The sequence below is a fragment of the Diorhabda sublineata genome, chromosome 4 (assembly GCF_026230105.1).
Source record: "Diorhabda sublineata isolate icDioSubl1.1 chromosome 4, icDioSubl1.1, whole genome shotgun sequence".
Classification (NCBI taxonomy): Eukaryota; Metazoa; Arthropoda; class Insecta; order Coleoptera; family Chrysomelidae; genus Diorhabda; species Diorhabda sublineata.
Genome location: NC_079477.1, coordinates 31,078,968 through 31,100,350, shown reverse-complemented (window position 1 = coordinate 31,100,350; position 21,383 = coordinate 31,078,968). Strand labels below are relative to the sequence as shown.

General features: G+C 31.4%; 1 protein-coding gene across 2 annotated transcripts in view; it reads right to left on the bottom strand.

Annotated features, from left to right (window-relative positions):
• Positions 1 to 20,593, bottom strand: part of LOC130442998 (facilitated trehalose transporter Tret1-like) — a 62,491-nt gene extending 41,898 nt beyond the window's left edge. The window contains exons 1-2 of one of the 2 annotated variants that reach the window (XM_056777430.1): positions 20,411 to 20,593; positions 6,796 to 6,847 (exon numbers count right to left, since the gene is read on the bottom strand). In XM_056777430.1, coding sequence (XP_056633408.1) covers positions 6,796 to 6,843 — 48 coding nt within the window. In that variant the 5' untranslated portion in view covers positions 6,844 to 6,847; positions 20,411 to 20,593. Of the gene's footprint in view, positions 1 to 3,668; positions 3,688 to 6,795; positions 6,848 to 20,410 lie in introns of those variants that run through there. The other variant, XM_056777435.1, reaches the window with a different exon arrangement.
• Between the last annotated feature and the right edge of the window lie 790 nt (positions 20,594 to 21,383).

Genomic DNA, 21,383 nt, shown 5'->3' with positions numbered 1-21,383 from the left:
TGCGAAAGAGTGCACAGCTCAATCGTAACAGGAACAAAAATATTTCCATTACAACCAAGAATTCTGCAAACTGCCTATTACCATTTGAGGCTGAACTGTTCATGAGTCATTTTGAAAAGCAAATCAGTCAAGAGTTTCAGTATTTTCCCAGGTTATGGTACAGGTATGTGGATTATATTTTCGCCATATTCAATACGAAAAATGCATACGTAGACGAATTCATTTTGGAGCTCAACTCAGAATAATCATCTATAAAATTCACCTATGAAATGGAAAATAATGGACAGTTACCATTTTAAAATTCTTTATTAACTGGAAATAGTAATAGGCTAGAATTTGATGTATTTAGGGAGAACACTGCTACATGCAGGTACATCACGACTGATTCTTTTCATTGTGTCAAACATAAGATGGCCAGTCTCCATTTCCTGATACATCGTGTAATTCACTTTATTTCATATCGAGGGATACAATAATGAAAGGACCTTTTTTGAAAGTTTAAGAAACCTCTAAGTGAAACCACTTTTTTACAAACTCAAAGGGATAAACAGGAAAAATTTGCTCAGGTACCTTTCAATCATATAAAGGTATTGGAAGGAATATTTCACAGAGTACGTTTTTAATTGGTTTCTGAATCCAAAAACACATTAAAACAATTGTTGGGTAATCCTAAGGATAAAATACCAAATTTTGAAAAGAGTGGTATATATGAAATTTGCTGTGGTGATTGTGACGGTAGGTAAATTGGACAGACTAAGAGATCCGTTATTGTCCTGTTCAAAGAGCACATAGCTTAATATTTAATAAAGACAAACGGCCAATTCCTCACAGCCCACTCTATAGTTTAGTAGTCAAAGAATGAATGTGAAGATTCCCGCCAAGAAGGTTTTCCCGTTGGAATTAATTTCCGCAGAAGGTTCATTGGTGGGAAAATCCAGTATAAAACAGGTGAGTCAGGTTAATAGGTTTTAGTTTACCTTCAGTCTCTGAAGACGATTACATCGTTATCGAAACGCACGTCACACGTAATTTTTATTTATTTCTCTTGCTTCGTCTCCTCTGATTACCAAATATTCGTTTTGTTCCACCTTTCTTATTGTGTAGCCATACTTTCCGACACAATTCATCGTACATATATCGGGATAGACAATTGAACAATATGTTTAAATAAATAAGTATGTCAAGAATTAGACATAAGTGTCTAGTAGTAAGTCTTAGTGCATAGTTTAGTTAAGTTTAGAGTTAGTGTATGGTATAGTAGTAGTGTATAATTGAATAAGTGAGTAAGAAATATACTAGCTTGAAAAATTGTTTGCATAAATTAGAAGAAAAACATTACAATAACGTCAAATATCTTGCTATTGCTTGTAGCATTCATATTTCATACAAACATTGTTTTAGACAAGTCAAAATACAAGTATACTCCCTTGGTTAGACTATTTGATTTGTTTTCATTAGAAATTTGAAAGAAAAATTATTCTTCCGATTATTTGGAGAATTCCATTTATTAAATTCAATTGCAATCATATAATCAAATAAATACAAATGATTGTAAATCGCATGTCGGTGCAGTGTTTTAGCTCAAAAAATAGATTTTCTTGTTCAACCATGCGAAAATTCAACATATGGAATTTTTTTCTAGATGTTAAAATTGAAGTGAAACTTTAATGACATAAAATAACATCCGTTCTTTAGTCATTTTATTTTACAACCAAAAGAGAGAAATTGTCTTTTTTATTTGTCTTTATATCTATTGTTAAATTAACAACTGTGAATAGATAGGATAGGATCAAAAAATTTTACAATAAAAAAATTAGTTCCAAATTTTTAAAAAAACTACACCATAATCTTCAAAATACTCCTCATTATCACTAATAAATTTGTTCCACGGGTTCCTACTATTATTAAAAATATTTTTGGTACCCATTTATAGAAATGGCCAACATATATTTCCTCATTTTTCTTAGCCTGTTCAATATTGTGGAATCGGCGTCAAGGGACCAGTTCAGGTCAACCAAGTCATTTTTAGCCCGTGTGTATAGATGCATGGACATAGTGAATGATCTGGTTTCTTTTCTGTGAAAAATTCAGGTCTTTTTGAAAAACACCGTGGCGCATTCTTCCCAACACATGGAAGATTTTTCTAACCATTTTTGTCATTACGTTGATAATCGCCCACTACAGTGCACATCTTTCTCATACTTGAGTTTTGCATATAGCGCCATCTCTTTAATCTCAAACATTGAAACAGTTTCAGCAGCATTTTTAACGAATACTCGTAAAACAAAATTTGACAGAACCATATTGTTCACTTGGTGGAATTAATAAATAAACAGAAGTAAAGTGAGGTAAACAAAAAAACTACTGTAGAAGAACAGAACAAGCCACGTTCTGACAGCACTGAACTGGTAAAAAACGCGTTACTAAAGCATTTGTCACGATAATACTTTTCCAGTTATTAGTGGGTTACGTTTGGATTTTTTACCACAATATTTTCTCAGCATCAAATCAATATTTCATTCAAAACTTTAATTTAGGTGCTAATATTATACTCTGCCGTGATTTGATAGATTTGGAAATCACAGTATTATGAATAATTGTGTCCAATGTCATGAGCTAGAGACGATTCCAATAAAAATGTGAATTAGCAATAAGCCATTCTCAGTTGGATCGAAGAAAAGGCACTTTGATTTTTGTATAGAAACTGATCAATTATATGAGTACGAATTGTCAATGTGTTTAGTCCTCAAAACAGAGTTTACAAAATCTATATTAAGAAATTATCTTACATTACAAATACCGCATATCTTTCCTAGGAACTCACAAGTTATATAAATATTAGATTCACAAAATGTAGTGTCCCGAAAGTCTAGAAATTACATCGATTCCTACTTTAGTTTGAAGCTTATCACCACTGAAATTCATTCGTCTTCTCATTCATTCGTTCCACGTTTTCAATTCGTTTATATAATATTTCAGATATTTCTACGCGAATGCCTCACTGTAAGCAAAGGAAAATTCAATTATGCATTGGGACATATTTTCCTATGATATTACTAATATTCTGAATAATTTGAATGTTTTAATCAAATAGTTCATCAACTATACCTTATATTACGGAAATGTTACGTTATAATAAAAATAATATCGCATGAAAATTCATTTCATTCACAATTTTTTAATCAAAATAGAATGTAGGAAACAAAAAATATATTCACTTTTGAATTTTTAGAGAATTTTTAGAGAAATTCGGAATTTTCTGGCAAGATTGAGAATTAATTTACTCATAAACAAATAAACAACATAATGTAACAGTAAGACTATTGACATCATATTGTTTGGCCGCGTTCACTTTAAATGAATCATTCTATTAATTTTCTATGTTGTAAAGAATCTGATTGGAAATGATTTTGACATCAAGTTTTCGTGAGACATTTTTTTTAGTCCTATTAGTAATAATTCTGTATTAATGAGGCTGCCTCGTACTAAGAAGTTTTTAGAACGCGGTTCTCAATGAGAAAGTCGTTGAAGAAGTTTACTATAAAACGATGCACAACAGATTCTACATTGATATAATGAAGATAAAAATAATAAAACCTTCGTTATATCTGAGAAAGCTAGAGAAAACTATTTTTATCTAAAGTTAAAACTAGTTACTGTAGACTTACTATCTATTGCTCAAACTCGATTAATTTCTTTCTGGGGCCAATTATAAAGTCAACTCAAATGAAACCGTGCACAAAAGCAACTAATTATTAGATAATATTTTTCATGTCAGACATGTGAAAATGTCGGAAGTGATTCAGATCGGTTAATTGAATTAACTTAAATGATATTTAAAAAGTGGTGACTTCCTAAGTGATGACGAATTTAACCCATTAAATGAACAGTGGTCAGCATCGGCAGTATTAAACACAAATAATTTGTATCCGTATTTTATTTGAATTGTTCTTTTGAGCTGTGATTGCGGTTGACAAGTCTATATATCAGTCATTATTTGACGTGAGCAGTTTTTTTTTTTAAATATTAACGAGAATAAATACATATCTTTTAGGTTTTCCAAAGTAAACGATGATATATTCAATAACTGAAGAGCATTCAACGAGATCTTATACAATAAGAAATATTTTTTCCAAGACTACTGGGTGCTAATGAACTAGACACAAAATGTTTCAGTTCTAATACTGACAATACAATAGAATACTATGAGGGTAGTTCAAATACAATCCGGAATGTTTGAATAATCGCGCGAAAAATTAAGTGTCGTAAAACTGGCTGTACTGGATATTAGGCTGATATGTTAGGAAGTCTGAATAACAGCCTAATAACCTCGCTTAGTGTACTTATAGCCATCAGCGAGAAGGATGTAAAGTGACTGTTGGGCAACGCATCATTATTTGTTTTTTTGTCAAATATAATATAAAATCCGCGGAAAATTATTAAAAATGACTCGATCACTTTGGGGATGAGGATCTCTTCAAGACAACTTACCACATGCGCGGCGCCACTGAAGTGAAGTGTTAACAATGATAACCTCAGCGCTGATACCAAGACTTCCGATTTTTGAACGGAAATTCACATTCTTAGAAGAGGAAGGAGAAAATTTATTGCACCGAATATTCACCACAGACGAGACTTGGATACATCACTATCTTCCCGAGTAAACGCTTGTCTATTGGGTGGGGGAAGAAAGAGGAAGGCACGCCAGTGAAAAGGTTACACTGTCAGTGGGAAAGATGTTGTATACCGTGTTTTGGGACCTAAGAGGAATAATTGGTTAGTCACCAAGTGCTCCGAAAACTCCAATTTATCAAAAGATCTTTGAAGAATCTTGATCTTTCTATCTGTCACAAAGATTTAGTACGGTGAGAAAGAATAACTATATGCGCTGTATTCTTTTGATATACAGAGGTCAGTATAAGTCAGTCAACAAATTTGCATTAAGAGTAAAAAATGCAGCGTCATAGTGAATTTATTAGATGAATTAACAAAAGGGAAAGACTATAAAATTTGTCTCCAATTGTAGTTCGTTGATCGGGAAGGGTGCGTGGTCATGCAGGATGGAGCCACTTGTCCACGTAAATCTTAGAGCATTCCCAGATAATTTTGGCCCATCACGTGAAGTTCGAAGAAGTACGGACACACGAGATCTCTCGCTTAAATACCTGCCTACATATACACCCCAGGCAGGTTTAATTCTTCTTCAATGAAGACGTAAGGATTCGAGCCGTTCCAGTACACGCAATTATGCCGATTAACCGTACGGTTCAGCTTGAAGTTTGTTTCATCCGACCACAAAATGAAAAGATGGAGCTGCAAATCATCATGTCTGCATCCAGGATACCAATCGCAAAATTCCAATCTGCGATCATCCTCGTGAAGTATGTGGAGAAGTCACGTGAGGTAAACTCGATAGTGCAACCGTTTCAGCATTCTTCGTAAAGAATGATCGGATATTTGAAGTTCTCCCGATAGGCGCACGGCTTATTGGTTCCGCTGATCAACTATTGCCAGCGCCACCGATCGTCCAGAACGTGGCGCGTCGGTAACAAAGCCCGTGTCTGGTTCAGAATTTCTGCTACATTTTCCACAATGTTAAGGATTTGGTAGCGGCAAAATTTATGTTGAAACTCTTTCTTGAAGCGTGAACTTGAATCGAAAACGCGTCTATTCGACGATAACTGTCTGAGGCACGAACATGGTTCTTTTTAATCTTTTTCGACTGCGTTGTCAGAATTATGAGCGTTGCCTGAATGATGCCGATCTCTACATAGAGTATCAGATCATGGAAGAAATTAGATAAAAATCAATATAGTGCTTACTTGTCTCAGTTATCAACACAGGTTCAAAAAATATTCTTAACAGGAAAATATAAATACTAATTGAGGTCTCCAAAGACTCACGATTTGGTCAAACTGATAAGAGAAAAATTACAACAATTAATCTGCACACAGCTCTTGGAACGTGAAAGAAGTCCATTTAAATAATTGTGATGCATGGATAAAAAATATATATTTGTGAACTTTGACTACTAATTATTTCTATTGAAGGTACATTGGGACGTTCGTACTCATTTTCTATTATATACACATTTTCGTAGCATCACCCTCTACCAATTTGACAATGATGATTTTGCAAGTATAGGAAGTCATACTAAATTAGACGTACTTTCACTAAAATTCGATTCAAAGTCAAACCACTTTTGATTTTCTCTAGGGTCACTTCCAGCTTAGTATGTACTTTTATATTCTCATGAAAATTTGTCAGAAGATTCAACAGATAACAAGCAAAAAAGTATGGATTCACATTACAAATACTTTCTAAATTAGTTTAATTCTATACTTGGAGTCCTACTTTGGAGAGCTATTTGGAAACAAAACTATATTTTTAAGAGGATTTTTGCACAACGTAAATTATAATTTGTATTGGTTTTATTTTTAATAAAAAAATTTCTTAAGGCTGAGATCATGAACAATTTTTTGTTGTTTTTAATGTTTTTAAATAGAATTTAGAACTGAAGTATTACAGCTATAGGGTAGTAGGAAATTAAATATTTCAAAGTTAAAGTTCTACCGTCTTATATATCGTATTTTGGGCTAGGAAATTACTTTTCAAAATCTCAATCGATTTTTGATTTTTCCCAAATTCTTCTTGTTGAAATATATTCATTAACAATTACCACACGATATTCTAATAGTATTTCACTTCAAACAATAATAATATTGTGTGTACAGCATTTTGGTAATGAAATGATATGAATGTTAGTACTAATATCAATATAAATTTTATACTTACGATTTTTCCAGCACCGTATTCCCAAAATTTAGCAAAACTCCTTAGCATTTTTCTGTAATAAAGAAAAAATTACATTTAGATTATTAGTATTATATTACGTCAGCTAACGTCTTCTAAATGTAAAATAATTTCATTCGGGCTCTGGCTACATCAGAACAGCCACAACGCGTTCTGGTAAACACAAGGCACACGGAACGCGTTGTGGTTGTTTTAAACGGCCACTGACCGTTTTCGGTCTTTGAGCGTAAGATGTATACCTGAATACGCTAGGTTTTGCAGAGAGTGCAACATGCAGGTTCTGTTACGTAGAGGACGGAACATCTATCCACGTATCCAAGTATGGGAAACTATAGAGCATTACACCTGGAAGCTTATGAATTAGAAGATAAACATCTCTGACAATTAGAACCATTCCACATTTTAAATTTGCTAAAAGAAGTGGGACTAATGAACCAGACCAGACACTGAGAATCCGCCGTGTCACAGCAAAAATAGGGGTACAATAGATCCTTTGAGTCGCAGTGTACACCCTGACTACAATCATATATACATACTTGTGTCATAGAAAAACTGAATTTATGATCTAAAACATAATCTCTTGTTCGGTGAATGAGAAACCAAAGTTGCCATAGAGGTTATGAAAAAGTTTAATGGTTTCAGTATTACTATAAAATCATTCATCAATATCGCTAACTTCCGTACTAACTTGTGGATAAAAACTGAAACTTTATCATTTCAGGGATACATGATGACTCCAATATATAAACCGTCCCTGAGTACTGTGATCATTCTGTTAAAGTACTACGATTAAAATTATTATGCGTACTAGACAAGAATATAAAACATTAATTAAAAATCATAAAATTTTACGATTAAAATCGGATACTACATTATTGCAATTTGATAAATTGACGTCAGACGTGATAATTATCCTATAATTGTTCCAGTAACAAATGCTTCTCATTATTCGCCTCCTCTAAATACATTGCAGTAGTTTCTTCGAGGAAGAACTGTTTTATTTTCTAGGAATCCGAGTTTCGTTTAATCAATATTTTCTGTTTACAAATCTCTGTATGAAATTCGGATCTTCAATAATCATCATACACACTTTGTTATCAGATAATATTCATACCAAAGTGATCGTTATTATGATCCTTATAAATTAACGAGGATTATATCTATGGAATAAAGATCACCAAACCGTTTACTAGGATCATCCTCACATCCATTCCTTCACAGTAAATGCGTACATATTCAAGAGTTTATTTAAAAAAATTGGATTAAACTTTGTCACTGGTTATCATACGCATACTTTGTGATTATTTTTATCAGAGATCATAATTGAAATTCTCTAATACAAAAATAAATTCGACAATAAAACTGTGAACATGATCGAATAAAAATATTAGTACCTTATAATTATTTTATAACAAACATTATAACAAGAACTTTGAAGATTAAATGAAAACAAATGATAATATCTTTTCTACAAATGTTCTTTGTTGGTATATTCTTCTCATGGCAATGAAAATAGCCATTGATTTATTCAGTTACTATTATTTATGACTTGGGAGGAATTTTCAATAGACTGTTTTTCATTCTAATTTGTTTTTCCTTCATAATTTGATCCGATTTTAGCAGAATTATTAATTGCGGAAGCATTACGGTCAGTTTCAGTTGATTTTACACGGATGAGATTTTCATGAGGGGAAACATTTTTATTTTCAGTATTATCGAAAAATATTCTTCTCTATTTTCATAAGTTTATATAAAATCTCATATTTGGTGACTGTCAACGTTATTTCTGAAGTATTGGAGAAAAAAAGAGAAAATATACACATGCGACCTCAAAACAAACTGCATATTTAAATACAAGGTGTTCCAAGACTTGCTGCAGAAAATTCTGGAGTGAAAATGTGGAACCAAATGATCGATAGAATAAACTTCCATTGTAAGACTATAAGGCAGAATCTTGAATGCTTTTCCAAATTCAAATAAATGTCCTCCGTAGACTCCGAAAGTGTGTGGAAGTGCAAGGTGCCGCCCACTTCGAACATTTATTATAATTTTTTCTGCTTTTTGATAAGTTGTGGATTAACCAATTGAATTTTTCTACTTTTCAATTTTTTCCTTATGTAACTAACAAGATATTTGACAATATGCAATTCAATTAGAAATGTTTGATTCTGTTGTAATACCTTCTGTAACAATTTTCAATAAATAATTACAATGTATGATAAATTTTCTTCAGAATGTCTCTTTATGGCGAACGTCTTCTCTGGCATGTACAACGATCTAAACATCTATATATCTCCTAATCCATAATTTTTTTGTCGAGTCAAACAAATTATTAACAGCATGCGTATTTAGCTTTTCTAATTGTTCGTTGTTTTTGCACCTTGCAATGAAGTGTTTTTGCTCTATTTTTTTTATATCATTATTTTCCACCAGACTAACCATCCAACTTTGATAAATGCTTGTCGCTTATAAGAAACAGGCCTACACCTACGACCTTTGGCGTCGGTCATATTCCAAGCAGCAAGCTTTCAAAATTTGTTATAAAATTTTTTCGAACAATTTCTACTACTAAAAACCGTAGACGTTTATTTTTATTTTGTGTCCGGACGAACGGACAAGTCTTCATCATTTTTGGGGGATCTGAATCTCGAAGATGGAACCAAATTTTCGTGGTAGGCTCTGTAGGTAGTCAAACATTAAAAACCAAAAATTTTATCCAATAGAAGCGATGGATGTGAAGAGGGCTTGAATTTAAGAAGTTTGAATATTTTTTTAAGTGTATATTCCTATTCGTTCTTGACGTGCCGTGCCCCGATTATCTAGCATCGAATAATTTTTGAGCCAGTAGACACAGCGAAAACTGGTATAGAACTTTTTTTGTACAGCTTTTCACTCTATTCAAATATGTGTTAATAGATTTCTCGTATATTCCTGAAAAGTGCACAACAAAATAAGATGAAAAAATATTTCTCATGCTATTCTTATAAAGAAAATGTATAAAAGAAAGAGCCCCACTCGTCTTTTTAGTCTGTAAATCTGGTATCCAACAGAGAAATTTTTTTTAATACAAACTTTTAATCGAATTATCTTATCTATTCATTAGTTATTCTCAAAATAGCGTTGCGATTTTATTAAGCTTTTCCTGTGCAATAATTTTCAATCGTTTGGATGAAAGTGTATAATAAGAGAATAATAAATTTCTGTACAAAGTTCCACCCTTTATCTGTATTATAGTATACGATCAAAACCACTTCTAGATTATATGGACTATATTGAAATCATAAAGCAAAATGACTAGCACAACATTTTTTACCTTGATATTGACCTTTACTGCAGACAATAATAGAAAAATAGTTCAAGGTGTACACATGTTTGTTTGAAAAATCGTGAAGTTATCTGTGCTATATGGAATATGTTAATTTATTTACAGATATAAATTTGAATTGTGAATATCAATATATAGTTGTAAAATTTAATAAACTTAGGAATGTAAATTCTACTGGGGAATTGAAAACTTTTCTCCTTCAGTTACAAAATAATAATCACTATTGTCTTACAAAAATAAAAGTGCAGCATAGAAAAAAAAAAATAATCGTATATAAATAGTATTATTGCAAAATTTCCCTATCATCAATTATAATTACATATATTTGAGGAAATAATCTTATATAATGAGAAGTGTAGCTCTTCGTTTATACCCAGTGTAAACCGGATATATTGTAATAGGCTTATAAGGAAAATGAAAATTAAACATCACAAATATATACATATATAGTAACTTTACGTTAAAGCATTAAGTTCATTGAGAGTACGAAGACATACGAGGATGATTTTAGATGTATCTGGCCCAACAAACAAAACAAAAATTTTGGTGAAAAAATTATATTCAACGGATTCTCCTCTTAGCTCCGTATACTTTTTTTTATAATAAGAATTGCCAAGCCCCTCAAAATAGTCATAACATGCCGACATCAACTCTTCATTGCTGGAGAATCTTTGATCACCGAATCATTTTTTCAAGTGTGCGAACAGAAAATAATCTGAGGGGGCTAAATCTGCCGAAAAGGGTGCATGGAGTAGCAATTCAAGCTTTAATTTATTAATTTTAGCCATTGCAATAACGAATGTGTGAGCTGGTCTATTGTCTTAATGAAATAATGAAACAACACTTTCTTCTTAGCCAAATGCATTATTGATTGTTGCCAAACGAACACTAAACAACGTGGCGTCTTCAAACTTGAAGCATATGCTGTTGGGTTTGTGTACTTTCTAATACAGTGGTATATATCAAGCAACGACCGGCATCTTTAGGTCGGGCCAGGTACTTCTGGCATCATTCTCATACGACATTAGTATAAGAATATAAATTGGGAAGTATGACCCTTATAACCCTGCTGGAATTGTGTCTAAAATTATGGAATATTTAGGAATAAAATGTATTTATATTAATAGGAAAAGATATGGCTCAAAAATACTGAAGTGAAATATTATACATATTAGCTACAGTCAAGGAAGTACAGATAACAAGCACATAGTAAAGACGTTACGGACAAACCACAACATATACAGTTAATGAGATTAGAAAGTCTTCAAAAAAAAAGATTCGAAGCGAAAGCCTCATGAAACAGGAAAGGGTCAAAGAAAAAAAAAACAGCTGGGAGAATTGTAAGAGGTAGGCGAAAGAAGTATCTATTAGAATGGTACCAAAAAAGTACAACTTCTTCAATTTCACGTTGACAGTGAGATACACAAAGAAGCGAACTATGGGTGGGTAGAGTTATAGGTGAAGGCGAAAGAAATTTTCGGTACACTCTCATTACAATCATATAGATTTTGAAATTCTGTGTTTGAAAGCTAGAATGTAATAGCCATCCTCTTGAAGCATTAAGGTGAAGAACTTTGTCTGTTAGATAAAAAAGGGTTCATTTTTACTTTTTAATATTACTTAGACATTGACGCTTGATTCAATATATTATAATGATCTGCAAGGTGTTATCCACATTCGGTTTCTATAAATAACGTTGTCGACTTTATTACATTCGCTCTAAGATTTTACTATAGCCATTGAAATAGGAAGGTAATTTGTTCCGAGTCATTAAGGATGTCTTAAGCTGAAATTTTTGTCTTTGAACGGCAAATTTGTCACATTCAATCATAATGTGTTCCATTGATAAGTTTGAACTACAGATATCAATGAGTCTTGAGCAGATTTTTACTCTTCTTCTAAAGGTTAAATCTTTTCTCGAGAGGATTACGAAAGCCACATGGTTAAGGAAGTTGTATTAGTGTGAAGAAATATCAACAGTATTTTCTGCCACGTTACTCTTTATAAAGTGTGATTTTAAGTACTTATAAATAGTTATATTGTCGAGAATAGTACATGTTGAAGTACTTTTTGCTTGTTCTAGTCTGCTATTTCGTTACATACGCTTAAATGCTCGTTTAATAACCCTATCATATTCGCCGAATATTACCAACAAACTGAAATAATCTTAATTAATAAATCATTAACGAAACATTATGAACACTTTTGCAACGCTTAAACTTCAAGCTGTTTTCATTGTTTGTTTGTTAATATGTTATATGCTTCTTTTTTTGTTGCTCCAGATAACCGATAATTGAAAACCATGCAAATTTCAGTATTTTCAAGTTTCTACAAAAATCGTTAATTTGTGATATATGAATTTACTAACGAAATCCCCTTAATTTAAAGCTTAGAATCCAATGGTAAAGAGAAAAATGGGGATTACCATTTGAAAAAATTGAGTTTTCGAAGTTTTTATGTAGCTAAATTCGGCACCCTATATAAATTTTTGTCATGGTTGTCACAGAAGCTGTGAGTGCTATTTTTCCAAATCTCAAAAACATTAGACCTGACTCACTTCAACTTAGAAATATAATTTTGTCCCAAAATTTCGAAAATGCGAAATAATTAAAAAATTGTGAATTTTAGGCATACAATGCCTCATATTGAAATTTCGCGTACATTCCAAAAACTTAATAAAAACCATAGCATTCCGTTCAACATAACGAAGTTTGGTATAATCGGAAGTTTCAGAAAACTGAAATTATTTTAGTTGAAACGAGCATTTCGGAAAACCCATGCAAGCAAATTTTCAGAATACCAGTCCCAGTACTTTCCCATATGCATACCGATTCAGCTCGTCCTGAAGGACCCTGTATTTTGGACAATAGGGTGATTGGTTGATATATTTTTAATACATGAAATTGAAGCAAGTAAGTCTGTAGATATTACAACGAGTTTATAAGAACGACTGATGAAATTGATAGCTTGTAATATGCAGAATAGTTTGTCTTTGTGAATACGGTAGATTAGCGAAATTGGGGACGATTTTATTAAAATTTGTTATGCTGCGTAGCCTATTTCTCTTCTATTCCTGGCTGAATGCATGTATAATCATTATATTGAGAGTATTTTTACTTACTTGTTTAGATTGTACATATTTTCAGTATCTAGTAAGAGATGTGTTTAATTTAGGTTGATAGTCCATTGTGGAGTAGAGGAAATAAGCAAAAGGCTTGTTTTTGAAATATACATGCCGTCCAGATCCTATGATAAAATAGATGGGATTGATTTGCTAAAGATTGATATAAATAGAGGATAGATATTGATAATATGTTTAGATGATACGGATGCATCATAATAGAGCAGAAATTGGTGTATCTAATACTTCATGTAAAATATTGATATAAATACGAAGTGATAATAACAATTAAAAACCCGAGGTCAAGGAAACAAGACAAGTTATGAGAAAAATAATTTTGACTCCAAATAATCATAAAAATTAATAATAAGAAAAGATCTATACCACATCAATTCTCTCAAACGCTTTTGAAAATAAATGAACCAACATTTATCATTTCCATACACCAAAGTGTCCAGTCTCTAAGTGCTTAAGCACCAAGATTGCTCCTCATTTAGCACTATTTTCCATCTACTCTCTTTTTTTTTCATAACAACATTATACACTTCAAAATTGCATAAAGAGAATCGCTATCTTCTCTGCAATAGATGACATTCTTAAAAATCTAACTCATAAGAAACCTCACTGTTCTGGTCATTGTAAACTGTGTGAATTATACTTCGAGGTAATGAAAATATCTATAGAAATTTGCAAATAAATCCAAGAACATTCCTGGAATATTTTAAATTGCACTTTGAATTGTCGATAAGAATTTTCTAGAGAATTTGATAAACATATAGAAATGTAACAAAAAAAACTATGCAACTTTCAACTTGCTAATTGATTATAATTAATGCAAGTTTGTTCAAGGATATTTGTAAGCTGCTAGTTATAATGAATAAATATTACTTTTTATCTCATTTTTCTAGTCATCTGATATAATCTCATAATCAATTCAAATTATATTAAGTTATTATTTCAGCGAAAGATACAGAAACTTTTATAAATCAAAAATCAAAGTGTTGGGGTGGTATATTAGGGCGTTAATTAGGACATTAAGGTGATCCCATTACAAAAACGAAAACATTCTGTTGAATTTAAAAATTATATGTTTCATAATTTCCACGATAACAATTAGTTCCTAATCAATTGTCAGATAGATTAAAGATCAAAAAGGAATCGAATACTGAAAAGAAATATAGCCAAACAGATTACAAAAACAGATAAAAAATTATATTTCCTTCTTCTTGGGAATTGAAGACTGATGAGTTAAATACAGAAAGTAAACGCAGATGTTCTTAGGCACGAACTATCCCTATCTATCCGCACATATTTAGTTGACCCACCTAAATAAACTGGAATATTCCGCCAACGAACTTTCTTCAGAAGAAAAAATTACTTTAGTGAGAAATTTTCAGATTTAATTCACATCTGATGAATAAAAAATGGACTTACTATAAGGAATTCGTCCTTTGTGACAATTCTAATTACTTTTACATCTAATAATCTCAAAGCATCCAAATGGATTTATTTTTGCATATGTTTCAACTATCGTAATTCCAAATTATTTATACTTATGCTTATGACTGACTTCGTTCTCGCCTATATTCGATTTTGATGCCCTTTTATATTTTAAATCAGCTAAGTGCTCATTAAACCGTTAATTGAATGATTTAGTTTGCTCAATTTTATTTCCGCCTCAACCATTAGCTAATAACTGTTTCAAATTACGAGTATTGTTGAGTTTATTGACTAATTTCAAATCCCTACTCTAGAAAATATTTTTTAATATTTTATAACAGGAATGAACTAGAAAAAATTGATTATGTTCAGTAAGGAAAGAAAGTGGTGGTAAGAAGAGTTTCTTCAGACGTATTATGAATAAGATAAGTATTTACTGTATTTTATATCATAATCATATACATCATAACGTTCAAACAAAGCTACAGCCTCAATATTGTATCTTTCAGTGGAAAATTAATATAAAGATTTATCAAAATGGAAATTGGTTATTTTATGTTGCATGTAGCAATCTTTTTCAAAATACATAAAATTTCAATATGTATATCCTTTTTTCTAGTTAGTACTGAAGTATTTAAAACTTGCAATTGTTCAGTTCATAATAGATTCGGATGGTGAAAATTTTGAATTAAGTTGTATATTTGCTTTTTTTGTCTTGAATGAAACAAAAATATCATTTATATATTTACACAGCACCTTGCGAAAATACTGAAAGTCTTAGATAACTTATCAATAGGTCAGATATACATGATAATGAACAATTGTTGTTGTTTCATATTTTTTCCAAAATTATCGTTTTTGTACCGGAAAAAGTAGACAAGTGATAAGGTTGATATAACTTTTAGCAGACTGAGGAATCTCAAGTACAAATATAATTTGTGAGAAATTTTCACTAACTCAGACTAAATTCATATTCTACATTTATTTAAATTGACTTTGAGAAATACGATTTTCAATATCGTATTACCTTCGTAAAGAAAATCTCACTGTGCCAATGATTTCGCAAGAACTCGATATTGTTCGATGTTAAATTTCTTTGAAATGTGTTAATAATATGAAAAACTTTATTTTTCTATTGTGTGAATAAGTTTAGTAAGAATTGTTTTGAATATCTGTTATTTATTACTTTATGTCACATAATGTTTCCAAACTATGTTTATCGATATTTAATAGGGAATTTCAAATAGTTCCCCTATAAAAGTTAGATTATTATTGCATGGCTAATTTGAAATCGTACGCACTTTAATGAAAAATATTCGTAATTAGACAAATATTACTTCCGCAAATGATTTGATATAATTAAATATTTTTAGACACATCGAGCTAAACAAAGCAATACATTATTTATCTCCTACTTGAAATGTATTTGAAGAATTCTTTCAAAATTATGTATATTTGGTCTGAAAAAAGTATTTCAGGGTAGTAATCAAGTTCTGATTATCTGATAATATCATAAATGATATATTTGATCAATTTATTGTCTACATCACAAACTCTTGCATTTCGCAGTTCACAACTTTCTATATCCAATTTTATAAGAAATTATTGCCAAGACCTAATTCCTACCAGTTTTTACACTAATAATAGTGTACAAGAATGCATATTTCTATTCAGATAATATTTTCACAGTTATTTTCCTTCTTTGAATTATGTGACACATTGTATATCAACCATTACTCACGTCCATTACATTTTTAATTGTTGCCTACCATCTTCTCAGTTTTGTTCCCAAAATAATAATTCTAAGTGAAAAAACAACTACTTTCCAACTACTATGTTATGACGAATATTGAATTATACACCCTCAAAATCAGTGAAGATCATAGACCTAGTTGCTCATATCGACATCTCTAATTGGTCCCATTTGCAAATAGAATATTGAAAAATCTTTGGATTGGATGTACTGGAATCTCTTCAGAACAGTTCACTGCTACAACAGTCAACTCTGCTCTTTAGATACGTAGTTTGATGGTTCTATTTCATACACTATCGAAGTGTCTTCTCGCGCTCTCAAGTAGTTCTAGTGGTGCCTGTCGTGTGGCGATGCCTGTGGATATTGATCTTGAGCTTTTGTAGCTTGTAGCGTTCGGGAAAAACGTGCTTTGGTAGCTGATTCCACAGGCTTGCTCTTCTCCAAAGAAAAGGGTCCCGCTAAATTGACGCTCTAGGCGGCGTCTGCAGGAGAGATTGGTGCTCATGAGCCACATCAGCCTGTCGAGTAGGTTTTGCAAATACTGATTTAGGTGGGATTAAGTTGGAAAGCGAAGAGGATCTACCGAGGTAGAATCTGTGGTCAGGTTAGCGACCTTCCTTCTATGCAATAAGCTGTCCAAATTACTGGTCAACTCTCGTTCGCCTATAAGACCAATTGCTTTCTTCTTTATTGAGTCATACATTCTCAGGGTATGGTTAGGAGCTGAGCCTTGTATCAATAGCGGGTTCAAGAAATGTACCCCTCTCGAGGTGATGCAATTAAGGTTTGGGAATGAATTTGTTTCACAGACCGTACTGAATAGAATATATTGGATGGTAGATACGGATTAAGTGATGTCCACTATACTGTCACAATTTCATGCCATTAGTTCAGTTTTATATATAATAATATGAGACCATGACTAGCTGTGGTGGTTTTAAATGAAATAGAAAATAAAATGTTCTCTATCTATTGATTCCACCCAGGCCGTCCAATCTAGATTCCATATAGTATGCTCAGGATCAGTAATAAAAATAAAAAAAAATAGAAATCTGCTTCCCAGCTTTGGGTAGAGGTAGCAGAAAATTTATTGGACAACTTGAATGAAGGCATTTTACGGAGATGTGCTGCTGTCATTCGTGTGAATGAAGGTGAGGGAGAGTATTAATTGTGGTGGAAACATTATTTTTTATTAAATTCCTTGATAAATTTTTGTGTTTTATTGTATAATTGTATATTAGCACTTTATTTGAATTTCAGTATTCAGTGTTTTTGTCATCCAATAGTTAACTTTTGTTCTAGCATGTAAAATCGAACTTAATCATTATGCTTCTTTCGTAAATAGCTAATTATTAATGTGAATAATACCATGATAGAATTTTATTGAATAATGTTGATTTTATTAGTTCAAAATGGACGGAAGTTTTTGCTTTTCATTGAATACCAATTATGGATTATATGATATACAAATAGTTTCAAGAATTATAGATATTATCTGAGAGGAAAGGTGCAGTCTAACATACTGTTACGAGGGAGAATCAATAAGTTTGCCTTTTAAATAACATTTCTTCTTAACTTTAAACAGGTTGCGTAATTTAGTTTGATTGCTTTGAGATGAAACAAAAAATATTATACAGAGTCACAATAATTACCAAATCGACATTAGGGCATTAAGGAGGATGAAAATCTTGTAAAAAAAGTCTTTTGGTGGTGAAGAGGCATGAGGAGGAATATTTCAAAATATTGACCTCGTTAGACCACATTTGACAATGTAAGAGTGCATATATATGCAATTTTCAAAATCAAATTTCATAAATAAATTTAGGTGAGCATTTGCTTCTTCAAACACCATGTGCGAATTTAGTACTGAGTGATTTTTTTGATCAAAAATTATTTTGATGAATTATATGGGTAGATTTCTTGGTGAATCAGGAGCACCAATATGGATATCTGAATTGTGAGGGTCAAAATGGGAAGATTGTGACAAATTCAATAAATTTATTGTGCATTTTTTGGTTTAAATGATTTAGTATCATATATATGAATGGTTGAGTAATTAGCCGATCAAATGGATTTAACGGACTAGTACCAGTTATGATTTTCGAAAAGTTTTTTCTCTTACATTCTTCGTAAACTATTTTCAAAAAACCTCTGCTAAAATTTCATAACCATTTCGAAATAAAAAGAAAGTTTTCGTGTGTTTTCGGTGCTCTACAACCAGTTTGGAGCGATTGACAGCTGTTCTTTAAACTTTAAACGCATTTTGATCGAAATGGCATTTTTTAATCTGCGCTGATGTTGAAAAAATAATTGGAAAAACATTTTTTTACAATTATATAATTCTGTAATTCCTAAGAAAATATTATAATAAAAAAATATTTAATTATTTGTCATTTTTTTCCCTTATGACCGGTACTAGCCGCTTGAATTGAAATATTGAAATATTTGAAATATTTTTTCAGCCTTCATATAGAACAAAATATATTGGTTCTAATTCTACTTTTGAATTTGAAAACATTCTCTTTTTTCTCTGTTATTTCTCTGAGAGAAAGTTGTTTTTATTTGCCCACAGTATTATATCGAGCTTATCTCCACATCTTTCGGTCCCTTGCTTTTTCTCTCAAGCTCTGGATATTTCTCTCTCTAAGGTCTTCTTCCAGCGCTTCTCTCCACCGTTTTTTTTTGGTCTACCTCTTCTTGTCTTGCTCTCTGGTATTTTCCATGCATCTCGTTTCAAGAGCCTGTCTTCGTCCATTCGCTCTAAGTGATCTAGCCGTTGTAATCTTTTTGTATCTATAAACGCGCTGGTTGGTGCCTTATTGAAAAGTGTAAAAATTTCATAGTTCTATCTTCTTTCCCATCTCAACTCTGTCTGCTCTCTTCCAAAAATTCTCCTAAATATTTTTCTCTCTCAGATATCCAATTTCTGTTTAGTTGTCTTATAAATTCGAACTTTCGTAAATCTGGATATCTCTTTTGATGTTAATGTTCTTCTAAGACAGCTGTTACTTTTGGCAATTCATAGTTCGATTTCTTTTTCTTCTGGGCGTCTATTATCTCGTAGTATCTGAAATTTTCTACTTTCTCGAATTCTATTAGCATTCCATTATGTTTTTGTAAAATTGGTTTTAGTTTTTCTGCCACATTTGTTCTTTACATAAACTTTGGTTTGTCATCAACGCCATATCATCGGCATAAGTTAAGCATTTGTGATTTCTGTTAAATATTATGTCGTTTCTGTTGATATTGGCTCTTCTGACTATACCTTTCAAAGCTAGATTAAATAGTACCGTTGATAGGGGGTCTCCTTGTCTTAATCCTTGTTGTGTTTTGAAAGGTTCACTTTTCTTGTTATTAATTCTATTGGTTGTGTCCTCTCATGTCATTTAAAATAGTTCGATAAGTTTTGGAATTTATAGTTCTGGTAATATTTGGTTCAACTTTTTTCTGTTCACACTATCATAAGCTCTATTGAAATCAACAAAAAGGATCTGTGTTGGTATCTCATATTCATAACAACCAGTAATCAGCTCAATGTATGTGGAAGAAATATAGGAATAAATACAATTTCTAATTTCTCTGGCATAGATAAATAACAATCAACTACTTTTCACAAATAGTAAATATCATAGAAATCGAAATGAGGAAATGCTTATAACGATTCATGTAACCTGTAAAATTGAAAGTAGAAACTCACTTCATAGAAATGGAATGAATCTGTTCAAAAATAGTTTGAGTGTGTTGTAAGAAGAGACATACTACCACCATAATTTTCATGGAATGTTTTTGAATAACTTTTTTATCTATTACTACTTGAAATAAAAATATCTGACAATATTGTAATTTTTTTCAGAACGGTAGAATTATGAGTTCATTATCTGACTTTTTTATTTATGAATGAAATAAAAATTAAACCGTTCAATGTTTGAAGTTATTCAATTAAATTGAGTGAACTTACCGTATAATTTTTTTCAATATTATCACAGTGAAATTTTTTTGCACTAAAAATTATTTTATTTCACATCACTTTGACGCAAGTTAGAAACAACCAAGTGTGACAAATCTCGCTACCATGCTTGATAAATATATAAACTTAAGATTTTCACTGCATGGTTTCCCCTACTACACTTCAAATTACAATGATAATGAATTTAATCAAATTGTGTGTACTCTGGTCGGCAACGATCAAATCCTTTTTGGGGGATACTTGTGTAGGTCATTTACACTCTCTTTAAGACGATAAAACAAATGAAAAGAGTTGTAATCTTATCAGTTACATGAATTATCATAATTTTTCCTTAATGACATTTATTAATAGTATTCTGATGTCTTGTAACAGCTAAATGGAATTAATTTTTCTTGTAAAATTGAGCGATACAATTTGAATTTTATACCTATTATTACATAAAAGTAATGAAGGAAAGTAATGTTTATAATTAAAAAACGGGAATACCGAAACCGTTTGACGTAGAATTAATAAACTGAATGAAATATAAAATGTACTTAATACCTTAAAATAGATAGAGAACATTTTATAATCTCAAATAATAATTTTATAACCTCTCAAAAAACTTTTTATTTTTAGTTTATTGACTTCTGGATTATACAGGCTGTCACAATTATTCAGTATCGACATCATCTGCAATTTTAAATGGAACACTCTATATTTGATTGCGTTTTATGATCTAGTGGTAACTTTCGTAAGATTTTCACACAGTGTAGAAAATATTCGATCATCACATAAGACTTGGGTTTATTGAATTTTCGTGATTTCCTAATCTATAGTGGGTGTCTTTTTTTACTGTATGAGTTTCGAATTTTGTAAATAACAAAATTTCATTATTTTTAAATAATTGAACAGGCACAGGAATAAGAATCAATTCATACATATATGTCCGATACCTATATATAATGGCTGTGGAATTATTTGA